This window comes from Haliaeetus leucocephalus, unplaced genomic scaffold (genome assembly GCF_000737465.1).
Source record: "Haliaeetus leucocephalus isolate CR32 unplaced genomic scaffold, Haliaeetus_leucocephalus-4.0 Scaffold473, whole genome shotgun sequence".
NCBI lineage: Eukaryota > Metazoa > Chordata > Aves > Accipitriformes > Accipitridae > Haliaeetus > Haliaeetus leucocephalus.
Window position 1 is genome coordinate 7,593,116 of NW_010972909.1, and position 25,386 is coordinate 7,618,501.

At 42.3% G+C, this 25,386-nt stretch overlaps 1 protein-coding gene across 2 annotated transcripts in view; it reads left to right on the top strand.

Annotated features, from left to right (window-relative positions):
* ITPR2 (inositol 1,4,5-trisphosphate receptor, type 2) overlaps nucleotides 1–25,386 on the top strand; it is a 267,987-nt gene that overhangs the window by 222,494 nt on the left and 20,107 nt on the right. For both annotated transcript variants that reach the window (XM_010575416.1, XM_010575415.1), the window contains 7 exons: nucleotides 1,464–1,639; nucleotides 2,963–3,127; nucleotides 5,300–5,495; nucleotides 7,563–7,655; nucleotides 12,448–12,575; nucleotides 17,793–17,958; nucleotides 19,232–19,392. In XM_010575416.1, the coding sequence (XP_010573718.1) occupies nucleotides 1,464–1,639; nucleotides 2,963–3,127; nucleotides 5,300–5,495; nucleotides 7,563–7,655; nucleotides 12,448–12,575; nucleotides 17,793–17,958; nucleotides 19,232–19,392 (1,085 nt within the window). The remainder of the gene's footprint in view (nucleotides 1–1,463; nucleotides 1,640–2,962; nucleotides 3,128–5,299; nucleotides 5,496–7,562; nucleotides 7,656–12,447; nucleotides 12,576–17,792; nucleotides 17,959–19,231; nucleotides 19,393–25,386) is intronic.

The following is a 25,386-nucleotide window of genomic DNA, read 5'->3' on the forward strand; positions in this document are numbered from 1 at the left end:
AAAACCTGATCTCACAGCCAGAGTTTGTCTCCAATTTTTCCCCTTTACCTTGTGTAAATCCCCCCATACTCGGACGTCTGAGGTGTCTGGGCTGATCTAATCATCCCAAGAATGCTGCCTTTCAGTAGATTTCTGCAGTTCTTACATCATATGACATAAGTGAAACTGTGCTCCAGATGAGGACTCCTTGCCTCCGGCACGCATGTCTGCACACGTTACCAGCGTAGGTTCTGCGACCTGAAATTGTTTGACCTGCAGTAGGGAAGAAGAAAAAATGATTTGTTAAAGAAACACTGAGTGCTTTGGCCTCACCTTTCAGATTCACTTGGAAGTTATTTTCTAGGTTCTGTTAAAAGTTTCCAAATCTTGTTGGCAAAGAAACTAGCAGAGCCGACCTTGAACCTCCTGCCAAGGATATACACTCCTGAACTTTGGAGAAGTTCGGATGCCATCTGAATGCTGAGGCTAGGGCCTCATCTCATTGTTTTCTAATCCCACTGATGCTGCTCAGCTGTGTATCTGTTGCCAAAGAGATAGCATGATTTCTATTGTGAGTCTAGCTAAATTTTCTATTCCCTTCTCCCCCGTCACTGACCTCTCAGTTCATCTGATAACAATAGAAGTCAGTGTACAAGAGTGACAGTGCCCTGCGATCTGAATGTGCTTTTTATATCACAGCAACATGGTGTGTTTCCAGGGCTTTAAGCAGAGGAGAGAAGGAAAACAGGGGCATCGCTCAAAACTCAGGGAGAGCCTGGAGCCAGCATCTTGCAGAGCGGTGAAGAGACTGACTCTGAAGGCAGCGGTTCGCGTGCCCACAGGAGCTCAGCAAGACGTGGGACCCACCGCCTCCCCAGGAGCAAGGCACAGCTATTCGGCTGCTCTCGGCAATGCAGATGCTGCCCGCTCCTGCCGAAGTCCCTGTGGCTGCCTCCTGCTGCGGCAAGTGCCTTGCTCCTGTGCAGAGGTGGAGGTTCCCGCTGAACACCCGCAGCTGTTCCGAAGAAAGCTGCTTTTCTAAAACCGGGGCACTTTGGTGCTGTTGGGGATCGAAACGTGACACTGCAGCGTGGTGCCACTTGCTGCGCCGCCCCGAGGACTGGCTATTTCTGTAGCTGAGCAATCATGGAATTAGACCGGAGGAGCCCTAATGATCCCTGCAGAAGGGAGCTGATTAGTAGCTTGCTCCAGAAGGGTAAACTGTTTTATCTCTGAGCACTCCTTGGATTTTAATGGAAATTTCATTAGCTGCTCTTATTATTACCTGCGCAAAAATCAACAATACTATGATAATAATAGCTCTTGCTGCAATTAGGGCAAGTTGTGGTCAGCAGTTGTGATGCATGAATCACGATTTTTGTTAGCTGTATTGGCAAAGGAATTGATCTTTTGGATCTGTTTCTTGGTGAAAAATGGAGTCTCCAAAGATGCCTTTCTCAAATCTCCCTTTCTCCTCTATACAGGCACACTCTCTCCGTTGTTTTCAGTCCTCCTTTGGATAGCAGTGGCGTTTTGTACAGCAATGCTGTTTTTCATCTCCAAGCCTGTTGGTATTCGACCCTTTTTGGTGTCTGTTATTCTCAGGTCTATATATACTATAGGGCTTGGTCCTACCTTGATACTTCTTGGTGCTGCTAATGTAAGTACTTAAAAAGCAAGCAGAATTTCCCTTTCAGCAGAATCACAGATATTAAGGGTCTCCTATTAAAAAAAGTCCTTGATTAGAGCTGTGAAAAGAACTTCTTTTTCTGGTTCACTAGTTAAGCCAAAAAAAAAAATAATCATTTCCAGTCATCCTGAAACAGCAGTATCAGCAAAGTGGGAAGCTAAGAAAAAAGCTGTTTTGGTTTTGTGCATATGCAAATATTTAAAAAATAAAAACAATATGAAATTTAAGGAAAAATTGCTGAATAAGGGCNATCAAATTCACAGTTTCTCATGTTAAAAGAATAATTTTCCCTACTAATACGCTCAGCAATATTGACACAAGTTTGTGAGATGTTTCTGTGAGCTTAAATATATTTTTGACTAGAAAAAAGTTTTCAAAATTAAAAATTCTTTCAGCCCTTTGCCAGATCTCCTGACTTAAATATGAATAAGTTTTCATGTTCACTGAGCTTGGTAAGATAGACAGTCATGCTCACAAGTCATCTATTTAGATTTCTGCCTGACTACTGCAGCTCTAATTCACCTTAGCACAAAGTATTGGGCTATTTGCCACCGGTTCTGTGAGAATTTCACATACTTAACTACCCAGACATATAGTCAAAGGTAAAGGCAAGTAAGCAGCACTTGCCCATGTCAAATTTGTGAAAGAAAAAAATATGTTGAGTCCTCATTGCTTGTCCTGGACTACCCAACAGATGAGGATAGCCCCTTTCGTATTTACTTCTGCACTGCTGTTCGCATGCAGGCAAAGCTCAGCAGCAATGAAGAATCTGATGCTGTTGCTTAAATGCTATACTTCAAAAATGCCCCCAGTATTCCTTTTTTTAGGGATTTTCATATTGAAAAAACACGATCTGAAGGAAATAGTAGATCTTACACGCACCCCACACACTTTCTGTTGTGTTACTATTGTTCTCTTTGTAGTGGCATGCCTTGCTGCTCTTACATAATCTCAGGTCTAAACTCAAAATTGTTAGGAATTCACTCCCCAGTTGTTTTTTTAATGCCTTATGATATTAATCCCACCCTACCTACTCACTAATGTTATAGAAATAAATCACAATGTAATGAGGCGCAATGCAGTGTTAGGGGGTGACGTACTTCCACTTACTCTCATGGGCTCATTCCCAGTGTACCTTGGGAACTGGATTTCTCTCCTCTCACTCCAGCTATCTAAAAGTTGTGCATTTAGTCAAAGCAACCTATCTAGACTTTTTGCACGCTACAGCAATGCAAACAATAAATAACAGGATTTTTCTGATGGAATAAACCTAGCCTTTCTTGCCTCCCACAGCTTTGTAACAAAATAGTGTTTCTGGTGAGCTTTGTTGGGAACCGTGGAACTTTCACCCGTGGCTACAGAGCCGTCATCATGGACATGGCTTTTCTCTATCACGTAGCATATGTCCTGGTGTGCATGCTGGGCCTCTGCGTGCACGAATTCTTCTATAGTTTCCTGGTAAGTATATGCTTCTGTGGAGGGGAAAACTTTGCAAAAATAGAAAATACCGTTACCCATGCAGCTGTCTTCAATTTCTTCCTGACAATCAAGCCAAATCATGTGTATTTTTAGCATGCCGTTGTGTTGCTGCCTCTTAGGAGCTGCTGTTTTCATTAGAACCTGTTTCTGTTAGGACTTATTTTATCTGTTTTAGAGTTGAAAGTTTGCCCCCTTTTTTTTAGACGATCATCATACAGCCCACTCCTTTCTCCCACCCTTCCCCAGCATACGTATATTCTGTGTCTGTTCTTCCTGTATCTTGTGTCAGTCATAATCTCTGTGGAACAGGAGTTGTCCACTGGTGTATGCGTCATACCTATACCAAAGGATCCCATTCCTCAGTTCATCTTGCAGCCCTAATAAAATAAACTAAAAAAAAATTACTTGGGAAATGGGGATGGCATGCCTCTGGTGTAGCAGGAAGATTCATCACTTTAAATGTATCCCACTTCATTTTCTTTTGTTGCCATTACCCAGATGGAATGCCTTTTTATAATATGATACAGGTGCAATGAAAATGAATCATACAAAATTATGCTAAACTCAGCTAACTGCTCCCTTCATGCTGAATAGCAGTAAAAGGTGTTTCACTGCTCTTGTTTTCTAATCCTTTTGCTTCATACGGGAACGTTTGAAACTTGTAGGGAGACTGACTAAATTGTGGTCATTTACATGGGTTCACTTTCCTGTTGTTGTATTTTTCTCAGTTTCCTGAATAGTGGTGAACTCCCAGCGTTTCACAGAGGTGTGTCAAGCACACTAAAATTTTCAGGGGTTCAGTCCTTATGCTGGTAGAGCTCCTGTTGAAGTCAGGTTTTCCAGATCTTGACATTAAAGTCAGCTTCAAAGTTTGGGCAGATTTCAAAGGAGCCAAGGTTTTGTGGCTGTAGCTGCAGGACCCTTTTCACATGGATGTAACTCTTCCGCTTAAAAAATGCACAGCAAATTATCTGGTATTCCTTCAATGAGTAAGGTGATCTCTACCTTAAAATACTTTCCAAAGTGCCAAGTAGTTTAAGAAACATTTTATGTACTTACTTTTTTCAGTGACTGCTATTGACCAGTGTCCATGATTCCTGTATGTTTTAATTGTTCATGTTCCCAAGTTCGTTCCAGGTGTTCACTTTGTAGTAGATATATTCTAAACTCTCATATTTGTTCCTCATTTTAAGCTTTGTCTTGTATGGAATGGATGATAACTGTCTTCCTTCATTCTTCCTTCATTATTAATCCTTTCACAAGGCTGTGGATTTCAGATCTTGTGAATTGTGGCTAATACGTTCTTCTGTGGACCATTTTGATAAATCATAGTGTGTCACTTTATATCTGTAATCTGAGTGTTTTGAAGTGGAAATACATACATTATAGATAAGGTCGAAAGCACTATAGAACATCAATAGAATTGTAAGAGAAGAAAACCTATAGTTTCTTGAAAAGCTCGTCACATTTAATTGCGATTTTAGGCCTCTGACATTTAAAGCAATATTATTTTAATGTGTGCTTTTCTTTAAAGTTAAATACCAGGAAAGCATATAGTGCAGGGTAAAGAAGAATAGAAGTTTCTAGTTTTATACAAACAGTACAATGAATTTAACTTTATCCCAAAAAGAGATGGCCCGGATCCTTGTACATATGAGTGACTTTTAAATGATGCCACGAGCTCAAAGAAACAGTTCACAGACATGTAATTACTTATATGCATGAGTGCATTTTTGAGTTGCAGCCCATGCATGTTTATCAGATGGGAGATAACATGAAAAATTAATTTGTAGATATAGATCCATAGTAAGAAGACACTGGTTTTTCATTTTAATCTAGCCTGGTTTTGAACATGGGGAAGCAATGGATCTTGTTAGTAACCATTACCCACGTCTGGATCAGGCTCATATATACTTTGTGACTTTGGATTTTGCTGTAATCTATCTTAAAATTTAAAGTTCTGTGCTAGATTTTCTTCTCCTATAAGCATGCCCAGCTCCCACTGAAATCAATGTGAATTGTGTGTTTATGAAGCTGAGAATTTAGAACATGGCTAGATGTATGTTTCAGTAGTTCAGGCTGTTTTCCTATGTAGCATCTCTGTATTGCCTCATTTGTATTCATTTTTCCTTTACTCTATGCTTTTCCCAGCTGTTTGATCTGGTGTACAGAGAAGAGACATTGCTAAATGTGATAAAAAGTGTTACCCGGAATGGTCGTTCCATTATCCTCACTGCAGTGCTAGCACTCATCCTAGTTTATCTCTTCTCCATCATTGGGTTCCTCTTCTTGAAAGATGACTTTATCATGGAGGTTGACAGGTTGAAAATCAGGACCCCTGTTGCAGGTATTGATTTTATATTAAAATTTGCTTCCCACATATACCTTTTCTGTCTGCCTAACCTAACTTTCATATAAGGAAATTAAATTTCTTTATTTGTATCTGTGAGAGCAGAACTAATTCGATATACCTTAGAACTCAATTAAGTCTCTGAGTAAAATTTAATGTCTGTAGGGTTGTTTTAGACTAGGCTTATCTGTTGAAATACTAAAATCTAACACATTTGATTTATTATGTTTTCTTTTCAAACTTGTGCTAATATAAAAAAAAAAACCTATTCCTAAGTATTTGGAAGAGCAGCTGAAAGTGGATTCTATTGGTTCTCATCCCACCTTGAAACCAGCTCATAGTATTTTCTGTGTACTATATGAGGCATGTGATCTTAACGTGTTCAATAGATGTATTCGATTACTTTTTAAGCTTCATCCAGCAGAAATCTATTACGGAATCCACACTTCTAGTGATAGGAGGTTTCCTGGTGCATCTTTTAAATTCAGCATGTATTTCACGAACATTACCATTAGTGTATAATCCTGGCTTCAGTAAAATCATTGGGAGGTTTTTAACCAGTTTTAAAAAGGCCAGGATTTCAGCTTTCTGGAATGAGAGATTTTACCAATGTGAATAGAGAGTTACAAACTTGCTTTGCTAGGAAAAAAACAGGTCTGATCTGTTGAGATCTTTGTATATGCTGCCAACCAGCATGCTGGGAGCATGGGCAGAGAAGTAACTGTCTGCAGAGAAATACCCGAGAATAGCTTGTGATTAAATTCCTAGAGACATGGTTTTCCCAAATGCTGAGCTCTTCAACCCTGTACATAAGGACAGAACAACTAGTGGAATCCACCCTGGACTGTGTGCACTCAGTGTTTGCCAGCCTTTTCCTAAATTAGTTATTTCAGGATCTAAAGCACACAAACAAGGGAAAGGTCATTCAAGACCCGGGGCACGGTGGACTCGTAGCTATTTTGATACCATATGAAAAACAAAGGAACCTGACAGATTTCTCTAACACACCTTGCTTTTTTGCCACTGATCATCTTAAAAGGGCTAAGTTGGCTTATATTTGACTTACCATTCGTTTTTGGGACAGAACTTATGATATGAAGTTTCACTTTGAAAGGTAATTGTAACCATCTTAGAAGAACGGATGTGAGGCTGCACGCAGCACTGGTCTGGTCCAGTGCAGCAGTTTCTGTGTGTTTGGGTTTCTTCTGTTGGGTTCTCGGCAGCTTTTTGTGGTGTGGGTATATTCTTGCTGGCTTTATACATTGCCGTTCCTGATCAAAAACTCATCAGGAAAATATGCTGACTATATACTGATGGAACATTATGTATCTCAAGACAAGTGCTTCAAATTGTTTCTTTATAAAGTAGTACAAACAGAAAGTCAGAGCGTGTGTTGCACAGATTGTATTAGACAGTTACTTTTCTTGTATGATTTTACCTTCATTTTTTTTCTCCTTAAACCTTTTTGTATCTCTGATTTGAAATGCAGAAAATTGTTGAAGATGCACAAGATAAAATTGGTTTGATAAAATCAAGCTGATGTACACATTTACCCACTTTAGGAATGTTAAATTAGTGTTTTACACAAACCCATACATATTTACAAATGAGTACCAAACTGTGTTATAATCCTTGAAAACTCTTAAGTATTCTACATTCAGGATAACTGAACATCAGCTTGGTGTCCTTCTTGTCAGCTTTTGTGAATAATTTATCTAATGGTTTTAAAACTGACATTATTTTCATATCTGACAGTTGTTTCTTGCTTTGAATATATTTCGTTCTATCCAGAAGTAGCAGCATTTGATGTAGATTCATTAATTTCAGGAGATGAAATGGGAATAGCTGTGATATACAGTAAATATAAAACTGTGTTTTTGTTCCTTGTGATTGCTTTGAGCTGTTGAAGCAGACTGTTTGAGGAAAGAGGAATTGGTGGTATAATTTTTTCTGCTTTTTCTTCTCAACTTTTCAACTCAGTGATTTGCTTCTAGAAAATAATGATTTAAAACTTAGTATCAATGTAGTATCTGTCTTTTTGTCAATATCCTGCTTTTTCCACAGGTATTGGTGAAGTCCCCACTACAACCCTCACATCAATGATGGGAGCCTGTGCAAAGGAGAACTGTTCCACAAGCATCCCAATTATTAACTCAGGTTAGTACAAAAGTTACCCCAGACTGATGATCAATTAGAACTGAGGGATTTGTGTGTTACTATTGCGGAGACTTCTAGTGTGAGAAGTGATGATCGTTGTTGTAAGTCGGAAGTGCTCAAGTTCTGCAAGGCTTGAAGCTTAGTTGGCACCTTGCCTTTAATGCAAGTGCTTCCCACACCTGATTTCCAATTGCAGTGACATTAATTTTGTAATTAAAATAGCTTGCTAAATCACTATGCTTGAATGTACAGGTTGCTTATTTCCAACTGACTTTGCTGAAAGAAAAAGCTTGCTGCTTATCTGCAGCATCCTCACCTGCACACACTGAGCCACTATTAGATCCGTTTAGGACCACGTAAGTTGATTTTAATGGCGTAGCATATATCAGCAAGCTTTTGTTTATACTTTTTACATGCATCTAGGCCAAGGTTGTGGTGTAGCCGGAAGACCTAAGAGCCCAGATCCAGGATCAAGTTACCATGTCTTAACGAGTTACTGTGGCTCAGCTAAGCACAGGCAGCGGTCCATCTGTGCATTCTTAGCTTGTGGCAAATGCAAGGAAATGCAGATTGTTGCAAGCTTCTCTTGCAGTAGATTAAGTTGTGTTGCTTTGGGCTTGTGGCAAGTGAAGAGCTTAATTGCTCTAGTTCAGCAGATGAGTCCACCTGGTTTTACTTTGATACCTGCATTATGAATCTGATCTGTATGTCAGAAGGACCCTGTCAACTTTAAATATGCTCAGTTAAAATAAAAGGTCTGACCAGTGTGTCCTTCTGGGGCAGTTACCGGACACCAGTTACCAGGTATTGGGTCAGGAGGGAATTTTTCCTAGATCAAGTTGACAGAGTGCTTTGCCCTCTTCTGTAGTTTGAGGCTACAGGGTCACTTGGAAGTTTTGTTAGCCAAATGCACTGCTAGACAGGGAGCTTTGGTGGTGGTGCTCCTCTCTCTCCCTCTCCTACTCTCTTCCTGTGTCACAGTCTAGTTGTGGTGGTTGGTCTTTCACTATAGATGTTCATTTTGGTTTAGTGTGTTGTGGCCTTTGCAGTGTGGGTATGTGCACAGTGGATGGTCTACAGTCTTGAAATATTTATTGCCACAGTTGCCTGTGGTTGCTGAGGGCTGAAAGTGAGGACATAAGCAGCCCCTGCCTATCCTGTGTTCCAGTATAACGCTGTTTCATAAGCTTTATTCTTCCACTGCTAATTTTTGAGTTTTGAGGATCAAGGGCTTCAGGGAGAGGGCTATAAAAGTAGGCTTTTTCTCCCTAGCTGGTGTGTAAACAGGCTTCATAAACAACATGGGAAGCTGTCTGACTAGATGGAGAAAACAGTCTAAGAGCTATTGGCAAAGCTGCTGCATTCAAAGAGTAATCAATCAGTCAAAAGAGACACAGTGTGGCTTTTGCCAAGCTCTTTAAATGATAGAAATCTCACATTTCTTATTGTTTGGATACTGTTTCTTTAAAATTAAACAATAATGAAAGAGGGCTGTGCAAAACGTCTAACTGCACTATCACTTAATCTTGGAGAAGTTTTATTTATCCAGTAACATTAAAAACCCAACATTCAGCAAGAACGGTTTTGCTCATCCTAGCCAGTGAATCATCTGTCAAAAAGTAGTGCTCTACCTTCTGTCTTCTCCTGGGACAGATATCCCTTCTGGCAAAAGCGTGAGTGTGGTGGAATGCAAAGGCCTGAGATTTGGTGAGATTCCCGTTGGAGCAGCATGAAGAAGTTCACAGCTGTCTGTAGGAAACATAAAATGTTCTCAATGGCATCTCAGGTCCAGAGTAGAGACATAAATACGTTGCTTTTCAGATCAAATCACTGCTGATCATTTGTTCTGATGAGACTCTGCTTCTTCCTTGGGTTTCACTGGTTGAGCGTGTGCTCAGTCATTGCTCATGCTGGCAAGGAGTTAACTGGGAGCCAGTCCGCTCTGCTCAGAGAGCATCCCCTGTCTGCAGCCTGCTTCACTGCTGCACTGAGCTGTCAGCATAAAAATACTTTGTCTCATCTCCCTCGGAGTCTCCTGCTCTTCACTCCAAAAGCATTTCTGTATCACTTAAGTCTTTGCCTGGTGAAGTGCTTAATCACTTGAAGGAACTTCACATCCTACAGTACATGGCTCTTTGTGCTCTGTAGCCCATAAAGACCTGTGCTAGAAAGGCGCACAGGTATCTGTTTGTAAAAGGGGACATTTTCAAAGACGCATTCCACTCCCAGGCCTGGTACTGCTCTGTGCAAGTTCAGCTAGATCCATATGGGCACTTGTGTGTCTCCTCTGCCCGTGCTTGCATTGGAGATCAGGCCCAGAAGCCAGGTAGCTGTGGGCCATCAGATGAGGATTTTTGAAGTAAATCTTCCTATCATCCTGCTTACTGTCCTGTGATTAACATTGTGGGGTGATCTTAGTGCTTAACCTGCATTACCTTTGAATTAAACTTAATCAGAAGACAGCCTACCTAATGCTGTCTAGCCACTAATGGGCCACTCACCAGACTGGAGCTGGTTGCAAGTAAAACCCACTGAACCTCAGTTAGTGTCGATATTGGGTCCTTAGCAACAATTCACTCTACAGATCCACTCCTTTTGGTAGTATGGGCATAGTCTGTGTCGACAGGGGCTGAGTCTGGGTTATGAGTGCTGCTGGGCACCAGGGCAAACAAACAGAGGCAGAACATATGCTTGTAGGGTTATCTGGCTCCTAGATTGAAGGTAGCTCTTGTTGCTCCACATCTGGGAGTGGAAGTAGAGTAGACATATGGATGTCTGTACACTCCCCATAGCCTACATTACTGCACTGGAGGTTTCTGCCAACTTTGGGCTGTCGGCTGTCTGATTCTCTGGCAAAGATTGTGCAACCCGAGCTTGCTCTTCTGAGTGCAATGTGGGATGCTGATTCTCTGTGTTGCAAGATGTGCCAGTCAGCTGATGAGTGGTATCTTGCATCTCTCTGAAGCATGGGCTTCCTCTGAATTTTTGTCTCAGTGGACATGGAGAGTTGTGAGTTAGGGTTTCTAGTAGGTAACACTCTCTTACGTTGCAGCTTCCAGTTCTCAACCCTGGTTTATCCTCACCATTCACCAGAATCTGATCATCTGCTGTTTCCAGCACCTGCCCCTGATCTTGTGAATAGTGAAAATCTTGTTCTGTAGCTACCTAAATGAAATAGAAGCTGTGGCTTTTATAAAGGCTTTTAGTTTATCTTGTGGATGGTCATCATCTCAAGCACAGATATTAGGTCCAAAAAAAAATGATGGAGTAATGTTTAGAAGGAGGAAGTAAAGGCAGGATGCAAAAGCAAAGGAGATTAGTTAGTATGACTAAAATCACCGTGCTAGTAAAAAATTTCCAGATGTGACAGAAAAAAAAAGGTTTATTGTTTCAATCCTTTCAGTTTCAATATTTAAGCAGTTATTTTTTAAATCTGGAGTTATTAGTGGTAGTAATGTCTGTAATGACCATATAGTTTAACAGGGAAATTTATCCTGATATCTGCTTTTGCTTTTCTTTTTGCTCAAGTTCCTTAAGTGAGGAATTCTTTCTCATTTAATTTGCTTGTGTAGCAAAAGCAGTGGTGGCAAAAGCAGCGGATAGCAGCTCTGTTGTGCAAATACCAATCGTGATGCATACACCACAATTTGGGAACCCATGTTTTAAATCCAAATTGCTTGTCTGTAATGTGAGTGCTTTCAGTCAATTCAATTTATCAAAGTCTATCTCGGTGCCCCAGATGTGGTGGTTTTGGAGCTGTTAAATATGCTGTTTCAGTTAACTGTCGCAGCAGGATGTTGTTGTTTATTAAACTATGTTACAATAAGTGCATAAAGCAAACCAAGTGAGAATCGCTGCCTTCACCACTTAAGCAAACGTATCCCTAAAGAGAAGGGAAGGCAGGAGAAACGGCAGTCACAGTCCTGACCCTTCAGTGCAAGTCAGCAGGACACAGGGAACAACTCAAGCAGGGCTCTTCAAAAGGAGGCTGTTGATGCAGCCGCAGCATGGGGGTGAGTGCGTGGTGGGAGGAATTCTGGCCGAGGCGGACGAAGTCCCGTCGGGGACTGGTGTTCCAGCCCAGCTCCTCTGCACGTTCAAATATCTCCTGCACAATAGTACCCTCTGTGGCTCGGCCAAAACCACGCAGCAGCTCTGCAGCAGAGATAAGAATAGAATCCAAGTTTTCAAGCTGAGGTCAGGGAGAGTCTTTCATTTAATGTATATCAGACCTGAGCCTGGGCACGTGTGCTAGTGGAAAGATCATGGACAGATTTACTCATATAAAAGCCAGCCCCTCCTTAATGATTTGAAATGCTAACATGACTTGGCTTGTACATGAGTAGGTAGAGGAATGATTTCACAGGAAGACAATCCTTTTATGAATGTGCTTCTAATTCTGTGTTTATATTGCTTCTCCTCTATGTGTCAGCTGCGCACTTAGGAGGCCCACTGAAAAAGCAGTCATACTGAAACCAGTGGGAGTACTTGCAAGGAAAAGGGGTACTCCCGTGAACAGAAGTGGCAGCTCTGGGTCATTAACTGAGTTACTGGTGGGAGAACTGCTTGGGATTTTCTCTGTCTCTCTCCAGGCTAAGTATGCCTGATGTGCCTAAGTATGTCACCAGCAGTGATGTGCAAATGGATAGGAATGATCAGCGAAATTCTAGCTGAAGAATATGAAAGGCAGATGTGTATTGCAGTTGCTTTCTCTAACACAGAATTGTGGCTTGCTTTGATGAGTGATCATTTGATGCTGTGGTTCCTAAAGTTGCTGCTCTCCTGTTTGCAGGTGAAGAGGAGGAGGATGGAATAGAAAGGACCTGTGACACCCTGCTAATGTGCATTGTGACTGTATTAAACCAAGGCCTGCGAAATGGTGGTGGTGTGGGAGACGTGCTCAGAAAGCCTTCCAAAGATGTAAGTGTTTTGGCTGAGGAAATGCATTACTCCCTGTGCATCTCGTGAATGCCAAAGTCAATTTTTGGAGGTTATAGACAGTGTTTGTATCTAGTCTCCTCCAATGTCACACAGTTGATTTATCCATGTAATTTTTACATCCCAGATGGAGTATTTAATGGGAAGAGCTAAGCTTGGTGTGATGATGATACTTGAAGAAAGGAACTCTAGGTAGTAGTTTACCCCTTCTGGAAAACTGGAACATATTATAACGTTCCAAGCACTGCTAAGAAGTGTTGCTGGATTGGATCACTCTTCTATCACGCTACGAATTATAAATGCAAACTTTCAAAAGGGATTGATTGATGAGTATACATCAAGACTCTCCACTGTAGTACATAGGATGTATTTTTAGCTGAAATTCAGCATGGCATCTGCCCTGGAATAGGTCCTATTGTTTACTTGTACTCAACTAGCATCGAAGTCAAAACAGAATTTTCGTATATAGTGGTATATGTCCTCTTCCAGAAGTTTCCTCTGAAATTCAGTTAATGTAAGGACTACTCTTAATATTTGGGTGGTTTTATGCATTTTTATTTAAGTTCAAAAACAACATCATAAATAAAGGCAGTCTAGCAACACTGCTTGGTGAGCCACATGATAACACAAGGATTGGGGAATAAACAAGAGGAATTAAAGACCTGTGGGCACCTGCAGGGCTGTTTGCTTATTGGCATCACGGAGAAGTGGTAGGATGGCTCCTATGACTGGCATGTTGGAATGGAAGGATACAGGCTCTTTAGGAAGGACAGGCAGAGGAGACAAGGAGGGAGTGTTGCTCTCCATGTCAATGACCAGCTGGAGTGCATGGAGCTCCACCTGGGGATGGATGAGGAACTGACTGAGAGCTTATGGGTCAGGATTAAAGGGAGGGCAGGGACAGGTGACATTATAGTGGGCATCTGCTACAGGCCACCTGACCAGAAAGACCGAGAGGATGAGGCCCTCCATAGACAGATAGGGGCAGCCTCACGTTCACAAGCCCTGGTCCTCATGGGAGACTTCAGCCACCCCAGTATCTGTTGGAGGGACAACACGGCAGGGCATAAGCAATGCAGGAGGTTCCTGGAATGCGTTGATGACAACTTCCTTCTCCAAGTGATAGAGGAACCAATGAGGAGAGGTGCTATGCTGGACCTTGTTCTCACCAACAAGGAGGGGCTGGTGGGGAATGTGAAGCTCAAGGGCAGCCTTGGCTGCAGTGACCATGAAGTGATGGAGTTCAAGATCCTTAGGGCAGTAAGGAAGGCACACAGCAAGCTTGCTACCCTGAATTTCAGGACTGCCGACTTGCGCCTCTTCAGGGATGTGCTTGGTAGAGTACCATGGGATAAAGCCCTGGAGGGAAGAGGGGCCCAAGAAAGCTGGTTAATATTCAAGGATCACCTCCTCCAAGCTCAGGAGCGATGCATCCCAACAAAGAGGCAAAAACACCAGGAGGCCTGTGTGGATGACCAAGGAGCTTCTGGACAAACCCAAACACGAAAACGAAGCCTATGGAGGGTGAAAGCAAAGACAGGAAGCCTGGGAGGAATACAGAGAAATTGTCTGAGCCACCAGGGATCAGGTTAGGAAAGCTAAAGCCCTGATAGAATTAAATCTGGCCAGGGACATCAAGGGCAACAAGAAAAGCTTCTATAGGTACATCGGTGATGAAAGGAAGACTAGGGAAAGTGTGGGCCCCCTCTGGAAGGAAACAGGAGACCTGGTGTCATGGTTTAACCCCAACCAGCAACTAAGCACCATGCAGCTGCTCACTCACTCCCTCCCACCCAGTGGGATGGGGGAGAAAATCAGGAAAAGAAGTAAAACTCGTGGGTTGAGATAAGAACGGTTTAATAGAACAGAAAAGAAGAAACTAATAATGATAATGCTAACACTAATGTAATGACAGCAGTAATGATAAAAGGGTTGGAATATACAAATGATGCACAGTGGAATTGCTCACCACCTGCTGATCGATGCCCAGTTAGTCCCCGAGCGGTGATCCCCTGCCCCCACTCCCCCCAGTTTATATACTAGATGGGACGTCACGTGGTATGGAATACCCCGTTGGCCACTTTGGGTCAGCTGTCCTGGCTGTGTCCTGTCACTGGCTGGGCATGAGAAGCTGAAAAATCCTTGACTTGAGACTAAACGTTACTTACCAACAACTGAAAACATCAGTGTGTTATCGACGTTCTCCTCATACTGAACTCAAAACATAGCACCGTACCAGCTACTAGGAAGACAATTAACTCTATCCCCGCTGAAACCAGGACACCTGGTTACCTGGGACATGGAGAAGGCCGAGGTACTCAACAACTTTTTTGCCTCAGGCTTCACCAGCAAGTGCTCCGGCCACACCACCCAAGACGCAGAAGGCAGAGGCAGGGACTGGGAGAATGAAGAACTGCCTGCCGTAGGATAAGATCAGGTTCAAGACCATCTAAGGAACCTGAAGGTGCACAAGTCCACGGGACCCGATGCGATGCATCCACAGGTCCTGAGGGAACTCGCAGATGAAGCGGCTAAGCCACTATCCATCATATTTGAGAAGTCATGCCAGTCCAGGGAAGTTCTCACTGACTGGAAAAGGGGAAACAACCGCCCCATTTTTAAAAAGGGGAAAAAAGGAAGACCTGGGGAACTACACACCAGTCAGTCTCACCTCTGTGCCCAGCAAGATCATGTAGCAGATCCTCCTGGAAACCATGCTAAGGCACATGGAAAATGAGGTGATTAGTGACAGCCAACACGGCTTCACTAAGGGCGAATCATGCCTGACAAGTCTGGTGGCCTTCTACCATGGGGTTACAGCGTTGGTGGATAAGGGAAGAGCAACTGACATCATCTACCTGGACTTGCGCAAAACATGTGACATTGTCCCACATGACATCCTTGTCTCTAAATTGGAGAGACATGCGTTTGATGGATAGACCACTCGGTGGATAAGTAATTGGCTGGATGGTTGCACTCAAAGAGTTGCAGTCAACAGCTTGATGTCCAAGTTGAGACCAGTGGCATTCCTCAGGGGTTGGTATTGGAACCAGCACTGCTTAATATCTTTGTCGGCAACATGGACAGTGGGATGAAGTGCACCCTCAGCAAATTTGCTGAGGACACCAAGTTGTGTGGTGCAGTTGACACGCTGGAGGGAAGGGATGCCATCCAGAGGGACCTTGATGGGCTTGAAAGGTGGGCCCGTGTGAACCTCATGAAGTTCAACAAGGCCATGTGCAAGGTCCTGCACGTGGGTCAGGGCAATCCCAAGCACAAATGCAGGCTGGGCAGAGAATGGATTGAGAGCACCCCTGCAGAGGAGGACTTGGGGGTGGTGTTGGTTGATGAGAAGCTCAACGTGACCACATAATGTGCGCCTGCAGCCCACAAAGCCAATCGCATCCTGGGCTGCATCAAAAGAAGCGTGCCCAGCAGGTCGAAGGAGGTGATTCTATGATTTCTATGATTCTATGATTCTCCCCATCTACTCCGCTCTCATGAGACCCCACCTGGAGTACTGCGTTCAGCTCTGGGGTCCCCAACATAAGAGGGACATGGATCTGTTGGAGTGAGTCCAGAGGAATGCCACAAAGATGATCAGAGGGCTGGAGCACCTCTCCTATGAGGACAGGCTGAGAGAGTTGGGGTTGTTCAGCCTGGAGAAGAGAAGGCTCTGGGGACACCTTATAGCAGCCTTCCAGTACCTAAAGGGGTCTGCAAGAAAGCTGGAGGGGGACTTTTTAGCAGGGCCTGAAGCGATAGGACAAGGGGTAATGGCTTTAAACTGAAAGGGGGTAGATTTAGATTAGATGTAAGGAAGAAGTTCTTTACTGTGAGGGTGGTGAGGCACTGGAACAGGTTGCCCAGAGAGGTTGTGGACGCCCCATCCCTGGAAATGTTCAAGGCCAGGTTGGATGGGGCTTGGAGCAACCTAGTCTAGTGGAAGGTGTCCTGGCCCATGGCAGGGGTGTTGGAACTAGATGATCTTTAAGGTCCCTTCCAACCCAAACCATTCTAGGATTCTATGAGTCTGTGATTAAATTCATAAGTAGGATCTCAGCAGGGCTTGCAAAAGTCCAGAGACAAGTAACTCAGGTCTGGATAGAAGAGCTCTTTGTGCTGGTAGTAGGAATCTAGGTCCTATCTCCTAGACTAGGAGGTTCTACAGTAACCATAGTCTATCCCCATGAAGTCTGTAAACACAGACCTTGAAAATGACCCTTGCCACTTAGAGTGCTACTTATTTAATGCTAACTACATTAGAGCACTTCATAAAGGGTAGCACTGTTATCCTAATGAATGTGTAGGAAACCGAGAACATGAGTGCCTTCCAAGTCAGTATCATGGTGAAGAAAAGGACTTGCATTTTTTTGTTCCTCCTCCTTACACTGAGTGTCGTGTCCTGTTTGCCACAGAACACCTTTGCTGTTTTTAGAGGTGTCAACGGGAGTCCAGTCCAACCTTTGCATGAAGGAAAGTAGCTATGACCTAAAAACATGAGTGTGATGAAATGGGGAGTATGAGTACTTCATGTGTGTGTGCGCATTCATGTGTGTATGTATGTGTGTGTGCCTGTGCATGTTGTGTTCCCAAAAGACACTTGTTTGGTCTGCCTACTCTGAGCCAGCTTACAGCCATGTGACTGCATTAGCACAGTGCTAAAACCATTAACGTGCCCTTGTTGGGTGCAGAGTATAGTAGTCTGGCCTTGGCATCACACAAGCATGCTCCCCCGGTTTCCAGTTGTTCAGTGTGAAAACTTGGCATTGGTCTGGAATATGCCACAAGGACATACCATAAGCATATCCCTGTATGCCACAAGGCAGTATTAAGAAGAGCTGTCATTGCTCTCAGTGGGTACTAGAAACTGCATATTCCTGTTTCTGTACTGGCAAGGTAATTATCTTCAATCGAACGCTACACTAATACATCTATGCTGTATCCAGTACACTCTTCTTCATGCTGTGTGAAACAACGTAAAGGACAACAGGAGTCCCAGAGCGATAAGAGCACATGAAGCCAGACTTCTTTGCTTAGTCACATAGGTAGTCCCTCTCTATTTCTGTGAGTAAGACTAGCAGAATTTGGCGTATGAAAAGAAAGATGCGTAGCTTTGCTTGAGCTAATGTGAAAATGTTGTTTAATATTTTAGAGGTGTGCTACTTTTATGTCACTGCAACCTTATTATTGTTTCAGGAGCCCTTGTTTGCTGCGCGAGTTGTTTATGATCTTCTGTTTTACTTCATTGTCATAATTATTGTTCTAAACCTAATCTTTGGAGTCATCATTGATACATTTGCCGATCTCAGGAGTGAAAAGCAGAAAAAGGAGGAAATACTAAAGACAACCTGTTTCATCTGTGGTAGGTGTTACTGAGCTATTGAGACATTTGATGGGGAAAAGAGTAGAATGAACTATTCCTCAATAAATAAAGCGTGGACCTAAGGGGTGGTTATCTTCTATAGGAAAAGTTTGTAAAAATGTCAGAATTTGGTTCCAAATTTATTCCCTCTCAGTAGGAAAAAGATTTGGTTTAAGAGTCAAAAGCTAACTTTGCTAAGAGGTGGCTTCACAGTCTCCACCCAGGATCTGAGGGAGAAGAGCCGTGTCTCACACTCGCATCATCACCACTAATGGAGATGGTGCAGCTGCTGACTTTATTTCACAAAGCATGATGCAGATGAAAGTACAGCTTGGTATTTCACAGCACAGTGCATTCCAGAAGGGTAACAACAGCAAAATCCGGCTGTTTCAGAAGGTGAAATGAAACAAGGAACAAAAGATTTAAATAAAATCATGCCCACAAAAGTGACGGATAAATTGAGCTTATTTTGAGGTGCACTCACAAAGACGGGCAGACCTTCACTCCCCTAGGGGACTTCAGAAATACCTTCTTTTTTGTGGGCTGGGTGTTGTTTCCATGGTTGTACTGACAGGAATGAACATTGTGCAGAGCACAACAGCTTTAGTGTCTGTGGAAGGCTCCACAAGAGATCCAGGGAGGGAGGCTGTAACACAGAGGCAAACATTTGTGAATCCTGTCCTTCCTCACTGTGGTATTATTCTTCAGAGATTTGACCCTTTACAGGAAAAAAAAAAATTCTTATGACTACAGCTCTGTAAAAACTGTGTGACTACAAAGCTGCAGAAAGTCACCCTCTCAGCTAGGTTTAAGCGCACAAACAATCCCACTGCAGCTTAAGTGGGACTATTCATATGCTTGATGCTAAACATGTGCATAAATCTTTGCAAGATCAGGACCTAGATTGCACACTGTGTGCTTACCAGTATACGTTTAGAAAGAATCAGAGCCAACACTTGTAAAGCACTTTATAGCCCTCAGCATAGAAGGCACTGTAAAACTGTAACATATTTATTATATTGTTATTGTTATTAAGAGGAAATATCACAAAAGAGAATAAACGCTGCGCTGAAAGAATTCTGTCAGGAATGCCTTCTGGCCTGGTATTTCTTGCCTGGCAGTTACTATATGCGGTTATAGCTTTTAAATTAAGATCCTTCAAATTTATGATCCTTTAAATTAAGTTAGGTTCCTTTCTCTAACATATTTAACAGATTTGGGTATTTTTATGTTGAAGTTTCTTTTTCTGCATTAAGTTCATGTCTTTTTGCAGGACTGGAGAGAGACAAATTTGATAACAAGACGGTTTCGTTTGAGGAGCATATAAAGTCAGAACACAACATGTGGCATTATTTGTACTTTATAGTTCTTGTGAAAGTTAAAGATCCAACTGAGTACACTGGCCCGGAGAGCTACGTGGCGCAAATGATTGTGGTAAGTCAATTTGGGCACGTGCTTTATGCAACTGAGAGATGCTCCTTGGAGCTAGAGCAGAGAATATCTTTCTGTTTCCCTCTGTCTGAACAATAGGAGGCATCGATCTGTATCTTTAAAGATCTTTTCACGTGTCTTAGACAGTCTGCAACAAAGCCCTGTCTTAAACATAATGAAAAAGATGAAGGCGCAGGCCACAGTCTCTGGTTTGGCGTTTGTGCTCTCATGCTCTGTGGGTTCTGCTGCCTCATTAGCCAAACCAGGGGCAGAAGAGCATGCATCATAACATCTGCTGCTGCTCCGGCTTTGTCCAGTATCTCTGGGCTGCTGTCCAGAAAAATAACATCTCCTGCTGAACAGTGAAACGCAGGGTCAGTGTTGAGGGCTAGTGCTTTTCTCCTATGACTGCTCTGAACAAGCTATTGAAAAGACCAAGAAGAGCTGCTGCAGGGATTTGAAGAGCTACAGAAACTGCCTCGTGAAGCAGTGAGAGTATGACTTGGATTCAGAAAGAGAAATTTGATGACACTGGGGCAGAGATCTTCGATTACATTTCATTTCCAGCCTGCTACCAAAGAGGGTTTGTTCTGGTGAGAGAGAGCAATGGATTATCAAGGCTGCCTGGCTTGGGGCTTCATTTTTGAGGAATTCTTCCTACCTGCTGGGATATTCTGGTGCAGCGTTTTCTTCCCATGGACTTCCTGGCAGGTATTGCACAGCTTGGGGCCTGTGCCAGGGTCTGTGGTTGCAGAGCTGGCATATGTCTGAATCCCAGAGGAGGGCGTAATCAAATGTGCATCAGGCTTTGCTGTTTGTGCATTTCTGGAGCCACATTTCTTATTGAGAGTATCTGCACTGTTATCCCTCATCAGGCCTTTGATTATACATACTACCCAGCCTCACTAGCGAGATGCTGGGTGCCCTTTTAGACATCAGTTTAGCCACGGGGAAGATTCTTCTCCTTTAACTTCAGCTGTCTTCAAGTCAGGCACCTGGTTTAAATCGATCCCAGCTCCCTGCCTTGTCAGTGCAGAAAGCTGGGTTATTTATCCTGCCTTAAGACAGGTGTCTAGGATAGCTGGGGTGACTCACCTCTCACTCCATTGAGAGCCTAAATGATCAGATTAGACAAGATGCCTAATTGGGAGCTGGCTAAAATTAGAGGAGATGACTCCCAACCACTGCGCAGGCTTATGCAGAAGCTTACCTTGAAGAACTTGCATTAGTGGAATGGCTCATGTTTCGACAGGACTGCATCCTTGAATGCTGTGCTGAAATGGAGCTTTTTAAAGTGCTATTACCACTGCATGGGAAGGTAGTGTGGCAGGTGATGGGAATTCAGTGTTCAGGTACAGATGAACAGCCTATGTCCATGGAAATTTTGAACCATCAATCTCATTGCCCAGCTCAGGGCATTTATGCTGTTAGGCAGTAATGGGTCTACACTTCTGCAGTATGATGGGCGAGATACAAAAAACTAAAACAAATGCTTGTATCCTCTGTTCCATTACAAGAAATTATTCATAGTGGCAGGTTGTCCTCTTACACATGAAGATATTTTAGCTTATCTCAGAAACGCACTTTAATTTGTGGAATCAGTAATGTCACCAGACTCTAGGGCTTATCTCATTTGTCTATTCCTTCTCTACTCCTCTTCCTCTCCCTGCAATGTTTGTATGATTTTAAACTTTGTGAGTATGTATGTTAAGTATTAATGTTTAATTCCAAGGGATGCATTAATATTCATAGTAAGTGTATTCATCCTGTGGCAGCAGTGCTTTGACTTTCCTGATGTAATTCACTAATGTATTTTACGTTTGCATTAATGGTGGGAACTCCTGTTTGAATATCTAAAATATTAACAGAAAAGCACCAAAACATGTGACCTCAAGCACTGAACTGATTTCTCAAAGCCCCTGTTCCTCTGTGGCAGAATGCTGGTGGTTTAAGTGGTTACTAGTAATCCAGATTTTGTGATTATTAAACCCTCTGAAGGAAGGCTTGTTTTTTCCATGGGTATATATAAAGTTAATGGTTGTTCTGGATGATGGGAGAGGTAGATACAGACCTAGAAATGTAAAGCTTACATGGAATGCAAGACAGAATGGAGGAGTGGGTTAAAAAAAGCAAAACAAATGTTTGAACAAACTACAGGTGGCTGGTGTGGGATTAGTAATTGTATCTTTGTGTAGTTTAAATTCCCCAGTACAAAATCTAGGGAAGGTGTGCTGCAGAAATAGTAGTGCTGCATAGCAGGAGCAATTGGAACTGCATAAGTGAACAAAAAAGGACTCTCTCTTGGAGCCAGAGAGATTACTGTATACCACATGGTACAAGGAATATTAAGAAATGAAAGAAAATAATCTGACCGGAAGAGTGGAGTATTCTGGAAGTATGATATTCAACTGGAAGAAGAGATTTAGAGATATAGCTTTGCTTAGGACCAAAAGAAGAGTCAAAAGGAGAACACTCAGAGGTAGTTTTGCAGCAGTCAGCCAGCTGTATGAGCTGATGTAGCAAACACAGCACGATAGTAATGAAATTACATGACAAGCATGTGAGATGTGCTACATACCATGCAGAAATTAAGCTTGAGGTATGGTTTTTGTCCTGAAGATAGAGCAGCTGGTTCAGACTTTGTGATGGACTATGTGCTGAGCAACCATTCTTATGATGCTGGGAGAGGTGAGCAAGTCCCTGGTGAGAGACCGAGTTCTGGTTAGGATCTGGCACAAAAGAGGCGGACTACAAGTTAACCTTTCACAAGGGAACTGGGGCTTGCCAGTGGAACTGACTCATTGCTGATTGAGGCTCATTGGGGTGTATGGGAATGTGACAAATATTTATAAAAATACAGTGGCTGGAAGAACAGGGCAGTCTCAGGACCTCTTTGAAGGGGACAAGATGGAATGAGGTTTTATATTTCAGGCGATACAGAATATGGCTGAAAAAACTCCATGAATCATACTCCTGGAAAAGTTCTCTTAACTCTACTAGTTTTTATTATGATTAGGTATGCCTTTTATGGCTGCTTATGTAGCTTTAATGGATCAAACCCAAATTCTGTGTTTTCACAGCTGGATTACTAAGAGAGAAAATTTCTACCCAAGTTGAATCTTCAAGGCTCAGATCCATCCTCAAATACACGTAGGTCAAAATTTTGGAGTATGCTGCAGTAACTTCTTTAATAGAAAGTAGAGTTTAGCTCCAAGTATCATCCTCACTACCCCTACAACTGCAGTTAGAAACCAATTATTATTTGTACTTGTCTACTACTGTCTTGCAAAATATTGCAAAAAGTAACATTGTAAAGATTATCAGTATTAACTAAGTACCAGGGAAAACATCTACAATTTCTGATAGTCTTTTTTCTCCACTGCTCAGACCCATCAGGACCCAAAACTATGACTGTCTATATTATGACTTTTAGTCTTTTGTATGTGTCATTTGTCCAGCAAACAGTGAAGCATCTGGTTTGAAGGCTTGCTGATAGCACAACTGGAAAATAACAGGAATACTATGGTTTTCTTGGTTTGGAATATTATTTGAAAGGCTGGGTGCCAAAAGGGATGGGAATTATTTACACATCTAGTTTCACTTTCACAATTTTCCAGTTCAAGAAGGGGAAAGAAACTTGTAGGTGATGTTGTACACACCTCTCATTCAAAGGCAATATTTTTGCATGTTTCCAAGTTCACTTGTATTTCTGTTCCAGGGGTGGCTTGTTTCAAGGCATTCCCATCATCTTGCATGTCTCTGGCCTCAAAACACCTTGAGGCAGAGGACTTCTGCTTTCTTCTTCTGGACTGTGGACATGAGCTGCAAACTCCTAATATTCCCTGTGGTTTTGATTTTCCCAGCAGCTCTGTATTTGCTTCAGTGTTTAGCATACTGCTCTGAGCAGTGACAGAAGTAATCAGTAGCTATCCAGCTTTCATAAAGCAAGTTATTATTTTTTTTTTCTTTTTAGAAAAAAGCATCAAGCATAAAATGTATTGTAAAACAACACACAGTTTATACACCTCTAGCTTTCCAGACAGTTACTTTATGGAGACGTTGGTGGGAATAAAGCACTTCAGATCTTTCAGTGATGCCCATTCTTCTTGCACACTATCTTATATCAGTTATCGGGTGAAATATTAATGAATATTAAATCAGGGCAGTAGGTTTTATTATTTGTTTGTTATCCAGGCCTCTTTTATGAAGTCAGACAGGTATTATACAATATCCAAAAAACTTTGTAAAGGTGGCTACATGCCTTGCATTTGCACTGAGAACCTGCATGGATGATTCCCCTATTGAATTTTCATTCCTGCAGAAAAAAACTTCTTACCTGACCCATTGGACGAGAAATACCATCCCTAGCAAACCCAGAGAGATGCACATAACTTGTATTACATTGATACAGCAATCTTTGAGTGTTCCTTGTATCCATTTGTCAGAGAAGACAGTTGAATGCAATAACTGGAACAGTGAAGGTTAACGTCCACATTTTTAGACTTCTTTTTTCAGAGGTGCAATTTGTACATGCAGATTTCACCTAAGCTTTGGTAGCTGTAAATAGATAAATGGAGGCAAAAAATGTAGGTGATTAGTTACTGATTTTTTTTCAGCAAAACAGAGAGATATGAATTAACCTATGATTTGTGCCTCCATTCATTTGCAAAAATAAAAGGCTATTGGCGTAGTAATTAAATTAATTATTTTGCCTGTTGGAAGAATGAAAGACTTTAGCAAATGAAGCCCTAAAAGTTTTGTTCTCGTGTGCCCTGTCCACAGTTCTTAGCAAGTTTCATAATGGATTTTATCAGCATTAGTGCTACCTGTCATAACTACATAATTACAGCACCTAATTATATTATTACTTATTTACTCTAATTATGTAATTGGATGTAATTGGTGCAATTACATAACTCCTCAGTCAGCTGAAAACTGCTCTAAAACCAGGCTATGTTCATAAAGAGTAAAGGATACTGCTATGCGTTAGACCATCTCCCTAAAGCAAGGCGTTCTTTGGTGGGAAATTAAAGGTTCTGTTCTCTTGCCACTGCGGTCATTGGGACCATGAGCCTTTTATACCATGATAGTATCTTAAAAGTATTCCTGTACATCTTGTTTCATCTGTAAATGTATCCCTGCTGAAAGGCAAATTCCTAATCTTAAGTCTCTCTTCAGGCTATTAGAGTCCCAACACCTCCACTGGAATCAAAAGCAAAATTCCTATCAACATAAGGATGAAGTAGAAGAAACAGGTTGAGCAACACCAGCCTGGAATTCTGAATAGTGATTTTCTTATTCAGTTCTTTTAAAAGCACTTTTGTGTCACAGCAGTGGCCTGTCATTGGTAATGTGAGAAAATGTTTTGACTACTTCACTTCAAATAGTCTGAAGGTGTCAGCTTTTTTCATCATTTTTTGTTTTAAACTATTAAATAAAAGTATTTACCAAATATTATGGCCATTTCCATGTCATGAGGAAAATGCATTCTGCATTTTGAAAAATTCTAGTTGTTTGGTTGGTTTTTTTTTAAATACTGAAGTTTGAAAATTGATCTGAGTTTAGTGCTCTCTTGAGCTGGTGCTGTTGTCTCTCTTCTTCCTACCTGCAGCCTCATGGTTTTGCCTTCCTTTTCTATTAGATGCCCAGAAGTCAGTATTAAATTCAAAAGCGGCACTGGGAATAATGCCGAATGAGCCACTGAGAAGTCTCACGGTACTTGTCATTCTGAGCCATGCTGTGTGCTGGGCAGCGCAAGCCCTTTTCCCTCGGCATCCTTCTCTCTCCTGCCTCACTGCTCTGCGTTTTGCTGTGCTCCCACCTCCGGAGCAGAGGTGTGATGTGAGCTGTGGCAGCACGTAGCTGCTCCCCAGGTTCAGGTCTCAGCAGTGATGCTGCGAGGTCCCGGCCAGAGTCACTCCATGAGGCTGTGACCCCCCAGCGTAGCAGCAGGGACAGGGGACAAGCTCCCTCCTGGAGTTGGAGTTGCTTGCGTAT